The sequence below is a fragment of the Notechis scutatus genome, chromosome 2, assembly GCF_049901735.1.
Source record: "Notechis scutatus isolate UNSWTSFEM ecotype Mainland chromosome 2, rNotScu1.2, whole genome shotgun sequence".
NCBI lineage: Eukaryota > Metazoa > Chordata > Lepidosauria > Squamata > Elapidae > Notechis > Notechis scutatus.
The window spans coordinates 254,222,665-254,244,741 of record NC_142010.1 but is presented as its reverse complement, the minus strand read 5'-3'; the positions used below and the strand labels follow the sequence as shown (position 1 = coordinate 254,244,741).

Here is a 22,077-nt window from a genome sequence, read left to right as displayed (position 1 = left end):
GAAGAGGATAGAAGTCCTACAAGAGAATACAAGTATGACCTTGGAAGACTGGTGCGGAGGGGGAGATTTGCTGCCTAGGGAAGGATCAGATAAAAGGAAAAGGAGCCCACAAGTGAGGAATGGGCAGAGAAAGCAGCTTAGAAAGGATCCCTGCCCTAACTAATGAGGCAGTTATAAAAAGAGACAATGGGGAAGTTTTATACTTTCAGATTTGCAAGGTTCTGTTAACATGGCCTTACAATGAAGTAGAATTGGCTCATCTTGGTGTGTTTATTTATTTTATTTATTTATTTGGTCAAATATGTATTAGATGACAGATATAAGAATAAACATGATTATTAATACAGGAAATGGATACAAATAAAAAGGGTACATTAGGATGTTAGGCATGTTGGTGCGCTTATGCACGCCCGTTACAGACCTCTTAGGAATGGGGTGAGGTCAATAGTAGACAGGTTAAAGTTTTTGGGGTTTGGGGAAGAAATCACAGAGTCAGGTAGTGTATTCCAGACATTGACCACTCTGTTGCTGAAGTCATGTTTCTTGCAGTCAAGTTTGGTGCAGTTTACCTTAAGTTTGTATCTATTGTGTGCTCGTGTATTGTTATGGTTGAAGCCGAAGTAGTCATTGATGTGTAGGACATTGCAATAGATAATTTTATGTACTACGCTTAGGTCAGATCGAAGGTGGTGTAGTTCTAAGTTGTCTAAGCCTAAAATTTCATTTTAAAATTTCTGGTGGCATAAGGTATTCTGTTGTGAGTAGAGGAGTATTGTACTCTTCTCATAAAATATTTCTGGACTCTCTCAATTGTATTAATGTCCAATATGCAGTGTGGGTTCCAGACAGATGAGCTGTATTCAAGAATTGGTCTAGCAAATGTTTTGTATGCTCTAGTTAGCAGTACGATATTACCGGAGTAAAAGCTACACAGGATTAGGTTAACAACTCTTAATGCCTTTTTGGTAATATCGTAACCGTGGACTCTAGCACTTAGATCCTTAGAGTTGAGTACTCCAAGGTCCTTGACAGAGTGAGAGTCATCTACAAGGTCTTGTCTGTCTAGCTTGTATTTTATTTTCTGATAAATTTTTTTTGTCAATATGTAAGACAGAACATTTGTTTGTTGAGATTTGAAGTTGCCACTTGTTTGACCATTCTGACACACGATCAAGATCTTTTTGAAGGGTAGCAGCATTGTCGGTGTTAAATAGTTTTACATCATCAGTGAAGAGAACGTAGTTGCTCTGAATATGATCACAAAGGTCATTTATGTAAAGTATAAAGAGAGTTGGTCCTAGAACGCTGCCTTGGGGGACATAAATTCTGGAGGTGTATCTCTCCCCACCTACTCAATTGGAAAAACCCAGGAAGAGGGAAGATGAAAGCAGAATGGGTAATGGGTGGGGAAGGAAAAAAGCATTGTAGCTGTGGGGATTTTGTGTGTGTGTGAGAGAGAGAGAGAGAAAGGGAGGTGCCAGGGCACATGGAGAAAATATAGATTTGTGTGCTTGGAAATGAAGGGGTACTGGGAAAGGGCATCATTTTCTATATCCCCTATATTTCCATCCACTATGAATGCTGGGGAGGGATCTGGAGCATTATATCCAGAAAGTTACAGCTGCTGCTTCCATTTCCCATTCAGAAAAAAAGCTTTTCTTTTTTTTCTAACAGTCTTGAGAAAGGCTAGCTTTTATGGTTGTGGATGCTTTAACTCAGATTCCAACACTTAGCAGAATGGTCATCAAAGTTCAACAAAAGAAAAGAAAAAACCAAGAAAAGTATTTCCAAGAAATTTGGACTCAGGTCTATTAGTAAAGAGCTCAGTTGCTCGTTCTGCCGTGATCACTCCAGACCTGAATCCCCAATTAGTTAATTCCAGCTCTCGAGTACATCTTCTTCATTTAAATTCAAAGTACATTGGCCTGACTATTCCACCTTCTTTCTGATGAGCCTCTAAGAGAGAGGTGGGAGGGAAGGAGCAAAGCTACAGGTGAATTGCCTTTTTAGAGACCAATCACTAACCGTTTGCAGCTGTTACAAGAAATTCAAGCCATCCTCTCAAAGTATTAATCAGAAATCAGTTTTGCCAGGGAGGTTTTCCTACAGCTGCAGTATTCTGTAGATAAAGAGATAATCAAAATGCACATTTTTTTCAGAATGACATGGAAAATTTAGAAAAAACATTTGGTTATTGCCTCTCCACCTTTTTTTTCCTGTAGCTCATAACTCAGCAGTTATGAGCTACAGCAGTTCCAGGATCTTAGTATTTTTCTGTGTTTCTTGAAAGAGCTGAGAAAATAGGTTGCTTCAAATCATCAAGTTTATTTTGTTGGGCGATAAATTTTTTAAGAAGAGATTTGCAAAGTTTGTTAGCCCACATTTTTCTAATTATGCACGTCTCTTATGCTGAACGCTGAATGTGCTGTCTATGCCAACTATTTCAACAAATAGTACAACGTATTTCTGTGCATTATATTCATATGTGCTATCCCCTATTATAAATTAAATTAAAACAACACTAAATTTCAAATAATATCTAAAGTTTAGTTGCATATTGGTCTGAAGATGCAAGAAGAGATAAATCTGGGTACAAATTAAAACCCTACCTTTAAGGCTCGACAGTGGAAGTGGGTGTTTTAATTAGAGCACGTGCATTGAATATGTACAAACAAAATACAGAAATTGTCTTTCCTTTTACTTAATTCATAGAATATAAAGCATAGAATGTTAGGAATATAAGTCACCTAACAGTGATTTGGGTTGGAAATATATAAACCAGGATTTTAAAACTGTATCTATAAGAAAATGCAAAAGTGTAATTGGGTGTGGTTTCTCAAACGGCCATAAGATGGAGCCAGAGACCTGGGTTGTTTAGTCTTGGTCTTAATCTCAGAAGAGAGTGTGTCTCAGTGAATCTCTGTTTCCTTTTGTTGGAGAGTATTGCCGTTCCTCCATTTTTCCTAATTGACTGCCATTTCTGGATTTGATGTAAGTCTGACACTGAACTGTTTTTGACATTGGACTTTGTTATTGGATTATCCCTGGATTGAAAAACTGACTGATTTTACCTGTGAATGACTTTGGACTGTGTTTGAACTTTGCTTAACGTTTCTGGAAGTAAAAACCTACATTGTATCTGTGTGCTGTGTGTGTATTAGTCAAACACTTCTCTCACTACGTTTCCCTGTATACGCTCATTCTCCTAACTGGGAATTACCTCAACATAGAGTAACAGAGCTTCGAGGTTTTCTAGTGCAGCCTTCTGCTTGCAGAAAGTAGGAGATCCCACCATTTCAGATAAATGCTTGTCTAGTCTCTTCTTAAAAACTTCCAGTGATGAAGCACCCACAACTTCTTGAGGCAAGCTACTCCAGTGGTTGATTGCTCTCCACATTAGGAAATTTCTCCTTAGTTCTAGGTTGCTTCTCTCCTTGGTTAATTTCCATCCATTGGATCATCATATCCATATCATCATATCTATCATATTGTTAAATTACAGAGGTTCAATTCCCCACTTCTGGCTATTCTTATTCAAGGAGCTATAAGGAGTTTCTGACAGATATTTTCTTCCTTGCTGTTTGAGAATGTTTTATCTGCACTCATTGCAGAAGAAGCTTAGGACTTCCTGCCTGCAAAATTCAGTCCTCGTGGAGAATATGCAAATATTCTTCCAAAACCCAGACAATCAAGTAACCCAGTATTCTGATTTTCTGCAATTTTATTTTGCCTCAGAATATCCTCTTCAAAAATGAGCCACCATTGCCATAAAGATTAGAGAATAATCAGCAGCTGATTATTTTGCAGCATGAAATTGGGAGGGGATGGTCATGCATCTGACAAACAGATCCTCATGTTGGCATGCCTTCGTGAAATGCTGTATTCTCATAACAAGAGTATTCCAGACATTGACCACTCTGGTGCTGAAGTCGTATTTCCTGCAATCAAGTTTGGTGTGGTTTACCTTGAGTTTGTATCTATTGTTTGCTCTTGTATTGTTATGGTTGAAGCTGAAGTATTCATTGACAGGTAGGACATTGCAATGTATAATTTTATATACTGTACTTAGATCGGACTGAAGGCGACGTAGTTTTAGGTTTTCTAGGTCTAGAATTTCGAGTCTGGTGGCATAAGGTATTCTACAACGAGTAGAGGAGCGGAGAACTCTTCTTGTGAAATATTTCTGGACTTTCTTAACTGTGTTAATATCAGATACGTAATGCGGGTTCCAGACTGATGAGCTGTATTCGAGTATTGGTCTAGCAAATGTTTTGAATGCTCTAGTTAGTATGTGATATTACCAGAGAAGAAGCTACGTAGGATTAGATTAACAACTCTTAATGCCTTTTTGGCTATGTACTTACAGTGGACTCTAGCACTTAGATCATTAGAGGTGAGTACTCCAAGATCCTTGACAGAGTTTGGATCATCAACAAGGTCTTGACTATTCAGCTTGTATTTTATTTTCTGATTTTTTTTGCCAATATCTTAGAGGCTGCCACATAGAAGAGGGGTTGGGTCAACATATTCTCCAAAGAACCTGAGGGCAGGACAAGAAGTAATGGATGGAAACTAATCAAGGAGAGAAGCAACCTAGGCTTAAGACAGTTAGAACAATTAATCACTGGGACACGTTGCCTCCATAAATCATGGGTGCTCCAACACTGGAGGTTTTCAAGAAAAGATTGGACAACTATTTCTCTAAAATGGTATAAGGTTTCCTGCTCGGGCAGGGGGTTGGACTAGAAGACCTCCAAGATCCCATTCAACTCTATTATTCTTATGCTTCTTAAGAACCCTGGGATACTCATCTCAGGCTGGAGCCTCAGTTTCCACTGATGAATTTTTGCTCCAGTCAGCAAGGATGGAGTGATTTCTTGAGTCGATGTGGACTCTTTTATGAAGTTTTCCTGCACTTCAGTTTTCAAGCTTTCATGTTCACCTGCTGTTGATCCCTGTCTAGAGGGAAAGCCTTAATTAGCATCTTGGTTTTTCATCCGCAATGCCCAAATGGAGCCATCTGCCTTTTAGCTAAGCTCTTAGCTCTTTAAGGCACAATTGTATTAATTAATGAGCTCCATATGACTGACATAGCTTCCCTTCCCTTACCCACATCAACCTAGAGATTCACAGGTGCAAGTATTCTTCATGCCAGGCAGTTCTGCTCAAACCTGATTTCACCATCCATTTTCTGTGCCAGATCTAAATGGATATTGCATGACTAATTTGTTTGGGGACAGGCAAAGAGGGAGGATTCCTGTCACTTGTTCCACAGAAGTTTAATTAACTGCAAACAAAAACAAAAACAAAAGGAAAGAAAGCAACATAAAGGTTGGAGTTGAGTTTATTTTATTTGTGCTGTTGATGTGTGCTAGCTGGCTCTGGTCCAACCAGATGGGGCTACACCAGACAAAAATGATTTCTCTTTAAAAAAATAAATAAGTCCATCCCAAAACAAATACTGCCGCACTTTAGCAATTGTTTTTCAACAGATTTACATAAAAGAAAAGATACATTCATCAAGAGTCAAGATTCATAAGGTACAACACTTAATGATAGTCATAGGGTACAATAAGCAATCAAATCATACTAGGAAACAGTCCATATAAATAGTAAGGATACAAGCGACAAAGTTACAGTCATATAGTCACAAGTGGGAGAGGATCGATGATAAGCAGTGATGAGAACATTAATAGTAATAGCAGTGCAGACTTTGTAAATAGTTGGACAGTGTTGAGGGAATTATTTGTTTAGCAGAGTGATGGCATTCGGGGAAAAAACTGTCCTTCTGTATAGTTATTCTGGTGTGCAGTGCTCTATAGCAGGGGTCTCCAACCTTGGCCGCTTTAAGACTTGTGGACTTCAACTCCCAGAATTCTCAGCCAGCGTTGGTGGCTGAGGAATTCTGGAAGTTGAAGTCCACAAGTCTTAAAGTGGCCAAGGTTGGAGACCCCTGCATAGCGTCATTTAGTTTAAAATGTACTTTAAAATGGATCCATAAACTTACTGGCAACAAGAGAAGTGAATGCAAAGTAGCTCCCTTTTAATAGTCTCAATGTTAGTTTGAAGGGGGCAGGTACATCAGAAGGAAAGGAATATCTGTCATTTTCCTGCCACTTCTTTCTTTGAAGAAGTTGAAGTTGAGCCAAAGCCGTTACTACAGAAGTCTTTTTTTCCTACAAAGTATGCAAAGCATAGTATATCTTCTGAAGAATTCTTTGAGTTTCTTTCTTTCCTTGGTTCCCCTGGCTTTTTTTCCTTTCTGGTTTATTTATTTTTTTAAACCTTGGCTTTCAAAGGGATCCAGGAGTGCAGAAAATCTCTTGTTTTTTTTCCTACCTGTTCAGATTTTCTTTGAAGGAAGAGAATTTACTTTTGGAGCTTCAGTGAAGCACTCCTGGGCTTATTTAATTATGAGATGGCCAACTGAAACATTTCCTTGGCTTTCTGTGCTTCAGTTAAACCCTAAGAGAAAATATCAAGAGGGAACTTCTTGTGTGGAAATTTTGGACAAAAGAGAGGAAACAGAATATCATCCGCCAAGACCTGCATACCTGTACCCATGAAAATCTACGAAAACAGATATAGATAGATAGATAGATAGATAGATAGATAGATAGATAGATAGATAGATAGATAGATACACACACACACATGGTATTCAACTTTGTTCAGGTATTTTCCCACGTCATCATAGTTGTGCTTTTAAAGTTGTAGTGACGTTTCGGCAGAATCTCATCTGCCATCATCAGGCTTGTGTATTGTGTTCGAACAATACAAGGAGGGAGCAAATCAGTGGTGGTATTCTACTGGTTCGACCCGGTTCTGCTGAGCTGGTAGCGCCAATGACCAGTGGAGGCCGAACTGGTTCTCTCCGATGCTCTGCTGTTGGGCCCACCTGCCAACCTGGGCTCCCATACTAACCTTTATGTCCTGCTTTTGAAGCTCAGCTGCTTTGCGCAGCAAGGAGATTGCCGTGCGGCCGCTGCTGAAGTGACAGGGAGAGTGCAGGATTGCAGGAGACGAGTCAGAAAGCCTCTGCGCCTGTGAAAAGTGCACATTTGGTGCGCATGCACAAAGTGTGTGTGTGTGCACAAAGCGCACCCACCAAACCACGCCCACTGAACCGGTGGCAAAAATATTTGAAACGCACCCCTGGAGCAAATGTGTTTTAGGACAGAGGTCTCCAATCTTGACTTGTGGACTTCAGCGCCCAGAATTCCTCAGCCAGCGCTGGCTGAGGAATTCTGGGAGTTGAAGTCTACAAGTTGTAATGTTGCCAAAGTTGGAGAGCCCTGTTTTAGGACATGAAGCTCAAGAAAACATTTTGGGTTGGTGAATGATCAGCTGTTATCAATATGCGGATGACCCTCAGCTACTTTCTTTGGTCCTAGGACAAACAAATATAGCAAACAGCCTTTCATGATACCAGAGACTAATAGGGTCAGACTCCACTAGATGGACCAGATTTGGAAATCAATTCCCCAAGAAAGTTAAAACTATTTTTGTTAACACTGGCTATTATAATAGAAACTTGTAAATGTGACTGTACACCTTCCTATAGATAAGTTCTCTTTTCTCTTACACCTTCCTATAGATAAGTTCTCTTTTCTCTTACACCTTCCTATAGATAAGTTAATTAGGGAGGTGTTTTTTGTTGCTGTTATCTCTCTGTTCTAGACTTTCGATATACTTTGGCCCTTTTTGCCTAGGCAACTTTTGACTCTCAATATCTCCATCAATGTCAGCTTCCATACACTCTACAGTTAGAATGTAATACAGTATATGCATACACATGATTTATTGGAGTGGAGGAAAAGTCAATTTTTATTAAGTTTTTGTTTCAGTTTTCAAACAAGTTGGGAATAATAGGCACTGCACACATGGGTGGGATTTGTTTTGTTTTTCATCTGTTCTCCCTTGCTGAAGGAGAGGGAAATCGCCTTAAATTGATGGTCATCATCCTTTCAGATATGTGGTAAGTAAGTCCAAAACTGAGAAAATATACTTCATTTCAGCTCATTCATTACTGAAACGTTTTTATTGTATTTCCATGAGTCTCTTGGGAAGAAAATAGCTGTCTGAAAAGCAAGATAAATATTCAGCAAAGAACATGCATTAGTAAATTTGCTCGTGCTATTTTCACCTGTTTTGTGTCTTCTTCTCATGAGTAATAATGAAATGGTTTGCCCCTTCCTGTTGCAGCACCTACTCTTCCCAAGGCTCAGGTTAAGACAGCATCCCTTGGACTAGCTGGAAAAGCACGATCACCTCTGCTTCCTGTCTCGGTACCAACGGCTCCAGAATCCACAGAAGAAGGTCACAAACAAACAGAAGATTCCGCTAATGTAAGAATAAATCTAGGCATATAATCTCAATAAGATGGCTTGGGGGATTTTATTGCCTCTCCCTTTAGTCCATTAGAGGTGCATTCTTGTGAAAAAAAATACAGTTCTCAAAGCTAGATATTATAATAAACCCCACCTCCCCACTCCTTCATTTTGCTACTTCCTGTCTTCTCCATTTCAAGTGGGGCTCTCAGCTGGTTTAAAATATGAATTTATCAGATAAACTGAAGGGTGTTTTGAGTCATCTTTCATTCAAAAACTTAAGGTGGTATTCACAACGCTCCCTTCTCTTGTTTTTCCTTGCAACAAATCGATAAGATAGGTTGGGCTGAGAGAGTGACTGACCCAACATCCCCACAAACAAGATTTCATAGCTAAGGGGGCACTTAAACCTGGATTCTCCTAGTCCAACACTTAAACCTTTGGTTCTTGGTTTTGCCTCAATGCCCCCAAAGCTTCCTAAATCTCCCTGGATTCTTTCAGAGTCGTTAGCACTGTAGTCCAATGGAGGTGGCATCCAAAGTAGTTGGATTTCAGCTCCAACTTTCAGCAATGTCCGTGTTGGCTTGGAATTGCTGAAGCTTGAACATTTGAATGATGCTCAAGTTGGAGTAGCATTTTAGTCTGAGCTCTGATGTGTGTGTGTACACACACACACACACACACAACACACATAAAACCCCAGCTATCTCTATTCCCTCCTCCTTGTCCCTCAGCTCCAGTGTGGCAACCCCAAAATGGCCTCAGCCAGGTCAGCTTCAGGGTTGACAGGGGGACTTTGAAGGTTGATCACTAAAGGAAAGGAGGAGGAACGAAAGATTGCAATTAAAATAGAAAAACACTTAAGTTTGTCTTACTAATGCAGAATGAAGCAAAACATTTTAACATGGATGTATTAAAGGCTGTTTATGAACAACGGTTGCAGAAGTTAATAGTAAGAATGTGTTCCATTATAGACAGACGTTGTTTTGGAAAAGGAATAGGTTTTACCTGACAAAATTGAGGCTGATTTGAAAGTGGGACAGGCCACAAGAATGATATGGGAAAAGATGCTATATTGGATAAGCAAATGAGACTGGCTGATGTCTTAAAAGGTGTGTGTGTGTTTGTGTGTGTGTGTGGTTGCTGACTGTCAGCTGCCTGCAATTTGGCAGTTCGAATGTCACCAGACTTCCATCCTTCCAAGGTGGGTAAAATGAGGACCCAGATTGTTGGAGGCAATACACTGACTCTGTAAACCACTTATTGAGGGCTGTAAAGCAGTGTAAAGCGGTGTATAAGTCTAAGTGCTATTGCTACAAAGGAAACTAGTCAAGATTTTGAAGGATTTTGTGAGAAGGGACCAAAAAAATGGAAAGGAATCAAGCTCTAGGAGTCTATTTAACAGGATTATAGATCAAGATTATTAAAAGTAAAAGGAAGGAATATAAAGTGATTATTTGAACAAGTTTAAAATAGACATGTTATCTCAGGTAATCCTTAATTGACTAAATGAAGCTTTAAGGATTTCCATATAGAAAACAGATGAAATATGGAAAGAAGAAAAAATAAATTATATTATAAGCTAAGAGAAGGTGATAATTTAATAATATAGTTTGTAGTTGTAATGAAGTCATCTCAAAAAAGTGAAAAATAGTAAAGATAGAAAAAATTTGTTTTGTTTTGCTTACCATATTTTTCTATCTTTACTATTTTTCACTTTTTTCTTTACTACCTTTCTATTTTTTCTTTTTTTTAGTTTGCATTAATTTTTAATCTTTTAAATTGTAAAGTTAAATTATTATATAAAAAGCATTTCCCTGCTCAAATTCACAAAAAAGGAAAGGTATGGGTTTTTGTTTTGTTTTTTCACTATAGCTTTCAGCTCTTCTAATTGGCAGGGTGTATGTGGAAATTGTTTATAATCATATTTAAACTTCCAATTAAAAGCTGTTTTTAAAACTTGGAAAAGAAGATGAAAGTCTGTCCAGGTTAGATTGTCCTAGCATTTCCTATGAATCTTTATCTGATGAAGATGAACTCAAGCAGCATAAGAAAAAAAAATATTTTTCTGCTTTTTCTATGTTAAAAGTTAAAGGCTCTATTGGGAATCAGCAGTGGAGAAAATATATATCTAAGATGCTCCTATGTACAAATGAGAAAGAGAAATTAGAAACAGAAAAGAAGTTAGATCCCAAACCCTTCCAGATTTTCTCTGGCTCCTGCCAGATTGCTTGCTTTTTATATTAATATTAATATTAAATTTATTGACCGCCCATCTTACCACAAGGTAATTCCAGGTAGTTTACAATAGTAAAAAGATAAAATATTTCAAAACTGTTAGGTATAACATTGATACCAAATATGGTTTGGGTGAATAAATATATAAAACTTAGATATCATGGTTTAAGTGCTTATCACTTTAAGCAAAATGCAGCAGGCAATTAGCCGATTAAGGGTGCGGTTAGAAGTTACAATATAAGGAAGCATTAGAAGCTGGAAAGCTTGCTGTCTGTAACTGTGTGCTGCTCTGACTGTAACTGTGTGCTGCTGCGACTAACTGTGATTACTGACTGTGAGTGCCTGTGACTGAACTGTTATTGTTTGCTACTGTTTGCTGATTTACTGCGTAAGTTTACTGAATATCCAGCGTTGTTTCTCTGGAGAGTGAAACCGGAGGAGGAGAAGATATCTTTATCGGCTGATAAAGATATTGCAAGGACTCTTAACTTGGACTATACTAGTGAGTCTTAATGGATGGAAATACTGTGAATGACTTAATGGACTGAATGACAATGTTTAAACTCTAACTGGATTAAAAACTATTTAAACTACAAACAGTGTTTGTGTTCAGTGTGTGTATACTCTGGGGCCCTTCCACTCTCGTTTGGCTTCCTGGTTTGACTACTGCTGCAATACTATGCTAGGGGTTAATCCTCAAACCATAACATTGGTTATGGGCCCAGCAGCATAGTCTAATTAACCAGGATATAGCAGAGAGAGTTGGTGTGAGTTGCACATTACTGTAAAAACAAACTGTTTTAATTAGTTTAAAATAGTCACAATATCTGAAGAGTAATGGCACAAGTAAATTTGTCACAAATGTCCATGATATCCAGGCTGGATGGAACAAACTATGTTTCATGGTCAATGAAATGTAGTTTACTTCTACGCAGAGAAGGTTTGTGGGACATTATAGCAAACCCACCAGATGTGAGTAGCTGGGATCCTGCTAATGATGATGATAACGAAAAGTTACAAGACTTTAAACTGAAGAATGAGCAGGCTTTATGCATCATAGGACTGACTCTCTGTGATCAGCAGCTTGTCCATATTCGTGGAGAAGAAAATGCTGCAAACTGCTGGGAGAACCTCAGGAAGATTTATGTTCGGGACAGTGTAGGAGCACATATAAATCTTACACGGAAGCTTTTTCGAACGCATCTTCAGAGGAATGGAGATATGTTAGTTCATTTAAACTGTATGAAGAGCATTTTTCAAGATTTGCAAGAAAAAGAGCTTATATTTAATGAACTGCAACAAGTCTACATAATATTATCTTCATTAGATCAAAGCTATGATGACTATGTGACTTCGTTAGAGGTATTGCCAAAAGAAAGCCTCTCATTAACCGAGATTACAGGCAGGCTACTAGAAGAAGCCAGAAGAAGGCGTGAGCGTGACGAGCTGAGAGAAGATAAGAAAGAAGAGAAATTATCTTCAAAGCTTCAAAGAAACCAGCAAAGCAAAGTAAAGCACCTGGAAGAAGAGAATTTATCTTCAACGGCATACACAATTAAAAAGTGTTTTAATTGTGGAAGCAGAGGACATTTGGCAAGGTTCTGCAAAAAGAGAAAAAGCCAGAATGTAAAAAAGCCAAAGAAAGCATTTGAACTAGCCACGTTTAACAACTCTGATGTGAAGAATAATTTATGGGTGGTTGACAGTGGTGCATCCCACTGCATCACAAGAGATAAGACAAAATTTATAAAAATGTCTACAAGTTCTCAACATATATCTCTTGCCAATGGCTGGAACCTGAAAGCGAAAGGTCAAGGTTTTGCACGTTGTCCGTACATAAACCAGGATATAAAATGTTGTATGTACCGCAACTAAAGTTTAATTTGCTTTCAGTAAGGGTATTAGATAAATTAGGTTATGTAATTACTTTTAAAGATAATAATTGCATAATTGAAAAAGATAACAAAAGGGTAACTGCAGCTTTAAATGGAACATTATATGTCTTAGATAATAGTAAGAAAGGGAGGCTCAAACTGTATTTAATAATATAAAGCCTCATGAAGAATGTATCCATTTATTGCATAGGCGTTTGGGGCATGTAAATTTTAAAATGCTAAAACGTACAGTTGAGTTATCTGAAGGAATAAGGTTAAAATCTTGTGATAAATATTTGCGTTGTAATGTTTGCTGTGAAGATAAGAGCAAGGTATTGCCTGCAAATAGGCTAAATGGTTTCAAAACAAAAGAACCTTTAGAAGTAGTATTTGCAGACATAATAGGTCCAAAGAAACCCAGTATGGGGGTGCTAGATATATACTGAGCATTATGGACCATTATTCTAGATATGGGTTTTGCTATTTAATGAAAAGCAAAACTGAAACATATCAACATTTTTTCAATTGGCTTAGGTTTGCTGAAAGAAAGTCTAAACGGCAACTGATAACCCTGGTGACAGATAATGGCACGGAATTTGTTAATAACAAATTCCAGAACAGACTTAAGATAGCTGGAATAGAGCATAAGAAGTCTGCTCCATACAGGCCAGAACATAATGCTTTTATTGAAAGAAGAGGCCAAACACTACAGGCAATGGTTAGAACAATGTTAAATGATTCTGGGTTACCTGATTCTTTGTGGGGAGGCTACAATGTGTGCTAATAACGTATTGAACAACGTTGTTAATACAACAACAGGTGAAATACCATTTACCAGATGGCATGGCAGGAAACCTGATCTGGTTACCTGCACACATTTGGTGCACCAGCATGGGTGCATATTCCTGCACAACTCAGAAAAAAAGGGCAACATAGAGCTAAAAGATTTTTCTTCGTTGGTTATCAGGCAAACCATAGGGCATATAGATTTTGGGAGAAAGGCACATCTAAAGTGTTATGTAGTGCTAGTGCCCAATTTCTAGAACATGAAGGATGGGAGAAATTAGAACAGGATGCCAATAAAGATGTAATTATTGAATCCTATAGAAATCCCATTAGTTATCCCTGTAACTTTAAAAATAAAGTAAAGAGACAAATACAGGATGAAATAGTGCCCATAAAGGAAGAAACAGATTCAATAGCTGAACAGGATGAGGAAGATGAACAGGTAGTAGTTCAACAAAGTCCTCCTGTAAGCCCTGTAATTCCCAGAAGAACTACACGTGTATCTAGACCGCCTGATAGGTACCAGGCTAACACAGTGTGTCAGATTAATCAAGTTCCTAATTCTGTTGAAGAAATAAAAAAGTATCCTACTAAAGAAAAAGAAAGATGGTATGCAGCAATGAATAAGGAACTGAATTCATTAAGAGATATGAAGGTGTATGAAAATGCCAAATTACCTGTAGGAAAGAAATCCATTGGCTGCAAATGGATATTTAAGGTAAAAACAGATAAGGATGGTAATTTAATCCATAAGGCAAGGTTAGTAGCCCAAGGTTTTAGGCAGAATGCTAATGACTATGATGAGGTGTTTGCACCTAGTCTTAAGGCAGCAACCTTGAGGGCAGCTTTAGTGTGGGCAGCTAGTAAAAACTATATAGTTAACCATTTAGATGTGGAAACTGCTTACTTGCACGCCCATTAAAACATATTATTTATATGAAAAAACCTGTTGGTATTAAAAGTGAAAATAAGGATAATAATGATTGTTGGTTGTTAAAGAAAAGCCTCTATGGTCTTAAACAATCAGGCTATGAATGGAACCAGTATATTGTAAAGGAACTAGACAATATAGGATTTAAAGCTGGTTTAGCCGATCCATGTCTGTTTAAGAGGAGACAAATGGGAAAGTATCATTATTATTACTATTCACAGATGACATTGCATTGATAACTGAAACTAATGATGAAGCAAATAAAATAATAGCATCATTAGGAAAGAGAATAAAGATCAAGCAATTAGGGGAGATAAAGAAGTATCTCGGTTTGAATATAAAGAAAATACGGAAAGGTTTTAAGATATCTCAGGAAGATAAGATAAGCAAATTGCTAAAAGATTACAAGATGGAGCTTTGTAAGCCGGCTAAGACTCCAATGAGTCAGGAGTTTAGCAACACTGATGAACAAAGCCCGGAGTTTGATAAGGTGATTTATCAATCTTTAATTGGTAGTTTGAGTTATATTAGTAATTGGTCTAGACCAGATATATCGTACTGTGTGAATCAGTTGGCTAGATTCAATTCTGCACCATGTGAAAGACACTGGATAGCAGCTAAGAGGATATTAAGATATCTTAAAAAGACAATGAATTATTCATTGTATTTAGAACCAAAGGGTGATTTAATTCTGAGTGCTTATGCAGATGCTAGCTTTGCATCAGAAAGAGACACTAGAAAGTCGACTTCAGGAACAGCCATAATGCTGGGTAATACATTAATAGGCTGGAAGTAAATAAGACAACAACAGCATATAAGTTTGTCTACTATGGAGGCAGAATTCTCCTGTTTATCATTGTTATGTACAGAGTTAATAATGTATAAACAAATGTTAATTGATATAGGTATAACTATAGATTATCCTATAATTATACATGAAGATAATCAGGCAGCAATTCAAATGGCCACAAATATTGGAGTAAAAACAAGGAGCAAGCATACAGATCTAAGATATCTAAACGTGAGACAATCTGTAAGAAGTAAGATGATTCAGCTAGAGTACTGTATGTCGGAGGACAATTTAGCTGATAATTTTACTAAAGCCCAAGGTGCCATTAAGCACCAGGAGAGTTGTGAAAATATGGGATTAGATTGTAAAGGTATTATATATTTATTTCACCCAAAAGGGGAGTATGTTAGGTATAACATTGATACCAAATATGGTTTGGGTGAATAAATATATAAAACTTAGATATCATGGTTTAAGTGCTTATCACTTTAAGCAAAATGCAGCAGGCAATTAGCCGATTAAGGGTGCGGTTAGAAGTTACAATATAAGGAAGCATTAGAAGCTGGAAAGCTTGCTGTCTGTAACTGTGTGCTGCTCTGACTGTAACTGTGTGCTGCTGCGACTAACTGTGATTACTGACTGTGAGTGCCTGTGACTGAACTGTTATTGTTTGCTACTGTTTGCTGATTTACTGCGTAAGTTTACTGAATATCCAGCGTTTGTTTCTCTGGAGAGTGAAACCGAGGAGGAGAAGATATCTTTATCGGCTGATAAAGATATTGCAAGGACTCTTAACTTGGACTATACTAGTGAGTCTTAATGGATGGAAATACTGTGAATGACTTAATGGACTGAATGACAATGTTTAAACTCTAACTGGATTAAAAACTATTTAAACTACAAACAGTGTTTGTGTTCAGTGTGTGTATACTCTGGGGCCCTTCCACTCTCGTTTGGCTTCCTGGTTTGACTACTGCTGCAATACTATGCTAGGGGTTAATCCTCAAACCATAACAAAAACCTATGCACAATAGAAAGATAATATCATCTAAGTCTTTACAGTTTTGATAAATATGTGTAGAATATCTCTGCAGGTCAGCATTTTAATTGAAAGTATGATAGGCCACTGAGGAAAAAAATGATAAAGTAGGGGCAATAGAAAGGAACAGTAATCAAGTCAATGGTAAATAGGACCTTCCTTCCTTCCCTTCCCTCTCCTCCCCTTCCATTCCCTCCTCTCCCCTCTTCTCCTCTTCCCCCCTCCACCCCTCCCCTTCCCTTCCCCTTCCTTCCTTCTTCCTCCCTCTCCTCCCTCCCCTCCCTCCCTCCCTCCCTCCCTCCCTCCCTTCCTCCCTCCTTCTTTCTTTCTTTCTTTCTTTCTTTCTTTCTTTCTTTCTTTCTTTCTTTCTTTCTTTCTTTCTTTCTTTCTTTTTCTTTCTTTCTTTCTTTCTTGGAATCCATTCCTCACCAAAGGATGCTCATCATTAGTAAGCTATTTTTGAGTTGACCTAATGCAAGTTTGCCTATTACACCAACCATATCAGTGTACAGTAGGAACCCAAAACTCCAAAGCAGTGCTTAGATTCAACAAAGCTTTGACCGAAGAACACCCCTCCCCCAGGAAGCAAATTGTTATATCAAAGTGACAGTGCAGATCAAAGCATTAGAATGGAATGCCTGCTTGCCACTCTGATCTAAATAAGAAAGGGAGCTTTTAAGCATGAACATCCATGAGGAAAAATACCCTTTGCCCCCTAGCAGAAAGGTTAGCTGAATGGAAATGGATCACATCAATGTATTAGTTAGAAGCACAAGATTAAATGACTTGGCTGAAGCCTGCTTTGATTGGGATCATTTTGTCCACCCAAATTGATGTATCAATCAAACTTCAGCTAATTAAACACCCTCTAACGCCCAGCATGCAGAATGTTCTGATGGCTGGAATTGGTTTCAATAGGTAAAACCATGGCTGGTTGGGGAGTTCTGGGAATTGAAGTCCACACATCTTAAAGTGACCAAGGCTGAGAAACATTGGGCAAAGCAATTATTGTACAGCCCAATTCTGCGCAGTCTGATTTATGTACTGACTCCACTCATTTCATTCAACCTTCCCTCAAATAAGTGTGAAGAGGAATGCATCCTCCTTGTGTTAATTTTGGAGTATTACAACTTGTGAATCCAGGACAACAGATGTCACCTCCCAATACCTTGAGCATAACTAACAGAGACATTCCCCCCGCCAAAAAATAGGTCAAAATTTTGTGACAGAAAGGAAAAAGTTGAATGACTGAAGCATGATAGCAATAGCAATAGACTTATATACCGCTTCACAGTACTTTACAGCCCTCCCTAAGCATTTTACAGAGTCAGCATATTGCCCCCAATAATTTGGGTCCTCATTTTACCCACTTTGGAAGGATGGGAGGCAGAACCAACCTTGAGCCTGTTGAGATTCAAACTGCCAAATTGCAGGCAGTAGAAGTAGCCTGCGGTACTGTACTCTGACCACTGCGCCACTGTGGCTCATGATCATTTTAGTGTATGATGTTAAGAGCTTTATGATAAATGAAATCAAAGATAAGAGGTTTTGTTTTGGTCCCAATATTCTTTGTCATATCCCTGACACCGATAACCCATAAATAATAAATATTCTCATGATAGCAGTTTTTCCAAAGAAATATGAAGTGATTGGATCTTTGTTGGTCCTGTCACATTATTGGCCTTCAAAATGTTTAAAGGAAGAAGCCCCTCCATGTATCCTGCCAGATTTGTCAATCTCTACTGTCTCCCTTCTTGCAAACGTTTCCTCCTCCATCTCCAATTTTGAGCAAACATCCCAAACAAAAGTAATTGAGTTGCACTGGTTACTCACCCTAACGCTGTGGGGTAGAATGGACCACACTGGCTCATCTTAGTAAAATAAACTAACTTCTTGCTTTCTCTGCAGGTATATGAACAGGATGACCTTAGTGAACAAATGGCAAGTTTGGAAGGGCTAATGAAGCAACTTAATGCCATCACAGGCTCAGCTTTCTAACAGGAGTTGCCCAGGAACATTGCAGCATACCAGCCTTTCACAAAGACCACAACCCAAAGTCCCATCTCCATGAAGGCCACCAGTACATCACTGAACCCCATTCGAAGGAGGATCTCACCGCGCCACCCCCCAAGACAACATTGTGTGTGCTTATCAGTCAAGCAGAAGTCAGAAATAGAGATGGAAAAACAATCCTCTGAAGCAAGAACCCACTGCACAAAAGCTGAGTGCCTCCAAGTAGCCAGTTCTGTCCCACTGGCCTTTGTAGCATGCAGGGAAGAGTCATGCTAATGGTCTGCTCCACACATTACCTTCTTCTGGTAGCTGTTAATTACCAACACTGGTCTCCCTCCCTGTGGGAGATGCCACCATCTTCATCTTAAATCAAATTCCAAGTGAATTTCAGTCTACTCCCTTGAGTGAAACCCTGAGCAACTTTAAGGAAGCATAATATGTTTCTAAGAGACTAGCAAAATTTGGTAATTTGTACATGGAGTTCAAGAGGTTATCTTCTGCTAACAATGAATCTCATTACACGCTAAGCCTGCAACTTTAGTGGACGTGTTATAACTTTGTGCTTGTCCATCTCTGTGACTTACTAGCTGTTCCCTCTACCAGTTCTTCCCTTTCGATAAACTTAGGTTTCCTAAAGAGTCAAAAAAAAAAAAAAAAAAAGCTTGTAGCAGTCAAAAAAAATGTAAGAGTTAAAGTCTGAATATTTGTTCAGGATACCAATTAATACCACTGAAGTGGACAAAGGATTTTTCATATCAATTTCTGGCACCAATAACAGGTTGCAGGAGCACCCAGACTGGTTTAGAAAAATGGCTAACTGTCTCATAAGCCCACTGTTGTTCCCCATAATAAAGTTAAACTGTAAGAAAAGGAACTATAGGAAAAGGAACAGCTGTAGAGAGAACAGATAGATGTATCAGAAGGACGAATGCTGCAGAATTATAGAAGAAAGGAATTAGAAGAGATGGGAAAGAGGAAACTGAATTATCATCCCTAGGTGCTTTCACAGCTGAGCAAAACATTTTGACTGTGGAATAGGTAAATGTGTGCCATTATTTATTCAAAAGAGAATGTTCTGACCCTTTTAGGATTGTTTCAGTGCCACATCCCCATTTCACATTCAAGACATTTGTCTAGCCCTCAGAACAGATGTTTTGAGCCTGAAGCTCTTCAGGAATTGCTGAGACCTCTGGTTCAAAATCGAAACGACAGTCTCAAACTCAAAACAGTGCTTTGAAGTCCAAGCATTTTGAATTCAAAGCATTTTGCATGCCACCGTTTACTGATGACGGATGACAAAAGCAAATCTGGAGGCGCATCTTCAGCATATTTCCCCACCAGGTTGGGGAAGAAGGCCGAACTAGGAACCAACTTGGAAAAATTCCCTTAAGTATAAGAAACAGAAGTAATGATTTCTCTTGGAGAAGAAATGGTTGCCCAGTTTCTAGTATGCTAATTCTGCTCATGCCAGTTCAGTCAATAGGTTGATTACTCAACCTATTTATGGAGGTTGTGTCAAAGCCATATAGATCCTTTTGCAAAACAGGAATCTGTGAGAAGTCAAAGTCCAGGCCACCTGGATTCATCTGTAATATATACCTCCTCTTGTTTGGACTTGGGTTTCATCTCCATACATCAGAACGACAGGAACCATCATGTAGCATTATAGGGTTAGAAATAATATTCCTAACAGCACAAAACACGAAGACAAAAGCCTTCTAATGCTTTAAAAAAAAAAACACCAAGGAAATTATTACACTGTTTCAACCACACACTTTGCAGAAATGGAGGATGGGATAGAAGTCATCCACTTAGCAAGCATTTGCAAAGCTTCCCATAATTATTCAGTGGGTAAGTGCAGAATAGAGTTAACGTTAGGGGTGGAATTCAAAAATACCAGCAACCGGTTTGCTGCCCAGTTGCTAGGTGGGCGTGGCCATGGGGGGGCGTGGCCATGGTGGGCGTGGCCTACCAGAACTTCCAGGAGGACCGTTTTCCACCCTCCCAGAGCCTCCATGCGGACCCTACATTTACCTGCATCAAAAATGGGCCACAGGGAGACTCCTGGGAGGGGTGGGTGAGGCCAGCCGGTTGGTTCAAATACCAGTTCGGCAAACCAGATGCAAATTTAACATCTGGCTCACCCAAACTGGTCCAAACTGGTAGAATCCCACCCCTAGTTAACCTGCAGCAATAGCAAACATAGAGTACATCTTGAAACTAACTAGCAGTTTGCTTATAAGCAAAAACAAAAAAAAACCAGAGGCCTATATTAAAGATCTGTTGGGGTTTCTACCACCTTCAACAGAAACAGCAGGGGGCAGGAAATCCCCTCTTGCTCTTTTTGTGCATTATTTTTGATGCTCCAAGATTACTCAGTTCCATAAAACCACCTTCAACCATCCAGGAAAACAACTTATAGTCAAGACTGAGTGTTGCCACTGTCGTTCGTTCAAATCTTAGGGGCAGGTAATGAGCTGAGAAAAAGAAAAATCAATGGCCAGGTTGTATAGCTTGTTCAGCCAACAAATGAATTCCTGGAACGGAGTGATAACAGCTAGCATTGTGTTGCAAGGCATGATAGTTTGCCAGCACTGTTGGGATGTTACATCCACCACAAATGTTTACAAACCAGCTATAGAAAGTCCTCCTGTAAGAGCTGTCATATTGGCATATAGGTAGGCTGCCCTCTTTACATCAGCATATTGGATTATGATCACAACTAATGACTTCTAAAGTGTTACCTTCCACTCCCATTTCAGTATTCTTTTATTATGGTTTTACTTCTTCAGTGTCTCTTCAGTGATATCTATAACCGGCGACACAAACAAAGTGGCATGCACTTTCCCTATTGCTGAATTTTCTACATTCGTTCAGAGTTTATTCTTGTTTTCACAGGCAAATCACCGAAAAAGGGAGCCACATTTGCATATTTATCAGTGATGAGGTTGCAAAAGCCCAATGAGAAAGTTTCGGCTGAGTTACTGTTCTCCGCACTGCTTTTGATTTCAAGCCTGAGTAGGTCATAATTTAAAAGAGCATGGAAAGGAGAAGGGATCTTTACATCCTAATAGCTCTTTTTATTAGGAAAGTAATTATATGTAAATTTCTGAATAAAATGTTTGGAATAAAAAGGCAGAGGATCACAAGTCAAAACCCGGTACACTTTTAAAAAAAGAAAAGAAAGACAAAATAAATACCTTGCCATTCTGCATTCTAAAAAGTCTCAGACTCTGAGGAAAGAAGCATTGGAAATGTTAGTGTAAAAGATTACACCCCTTCCCAATATGGTTGTTTACTCAGTTAGCCAGGGATTTTGATGCATCCTGATTTAATATAAGGAGTTGAGCCTTCAGTGTTCTGTCCAACTGGAGAGGACACCCAACTACAACCAGTTAGCCTGGTGCTTCACAGCTCTGGGTCTTGCTTCAAGGAGAAGTGGAATGATGAGACTTCCTCCTGATTAGCGGGATATCAGAAAAAAATGGGGAGGAGATCATCCCTCTGAATTTTGATTAATAAAGCCAGGTTCTGATTTTGCAGGGAAATAGCCAACAGCTGGAGAATTTATAAGAATGGCAACTTCAGCTAGGAAAATCAACATACCTTATAGCAGTCCCAAATTTCAAATCTTACGTTTTCCTTTTCAAACATCCCAGAATGTTGATAGCAGTTTGTTCTGCAATGGAGAAGGTGGTCGATATCTCTGTGTTGTTATTTTAATCAGTCTCCAAATCCATTTCAATCTTTGGTATCTGCATCTGATCCTTGACCCACCCACTCCCACCTCCAGCATTGACTTGGCCCTTTCTATCTTTAGTTACTGGCTAGATTTAGAAGTATGTTATTCTTTCTGTAAGAGAACCATTTCTTCCTGCATTTTCAAAACTTTCTAGCAGATCCTCTCATCTACGGCTCTGTCTTGAGATAGTCAGAAGCAGTGAATGTGTGTTTTGAGGATGCCACAAGTGCCTTCCCATCGAGTTGTCTTCTGACCTTTATGGTGTATGTCACCTGAAGTCTACAAGTGGTATCTTTTTCTATATAATTGATGTTTCTAGTCTTATATTCTCTGA

At 38.8% G+C, this 22,077-nt stretch overlaps 1 protein-coding gene across 1 annotated transcript in view; it reads left to right on the top strand.

Annotated features, from left to right (window-relative positions):
- DCC (DCC netrin 1 receptor) overlaps positions 1–18,426 on the top strand; it is a 729,366-nt gene extending 710,940 nt beyond the window's left edge. Inside the window, exons 28-29 of the mRNA XM_087954238.1 lie at positions 8,206–8,348; positions 17,897–18,426. Coding sequence (XP_087810364.1) covers positions 8,206–8,348; positions 17,897–17,986 — 233 coding nt within the window. The 3' untranslated portion in view covers positions 17,987–18,426. The remainder of the gene's footprint in view (positions 1–8,205; positions 8,349–17,896) is intronic.
- Positions 18,427–22,077: the final 3,651 nt, after the last annotated feature.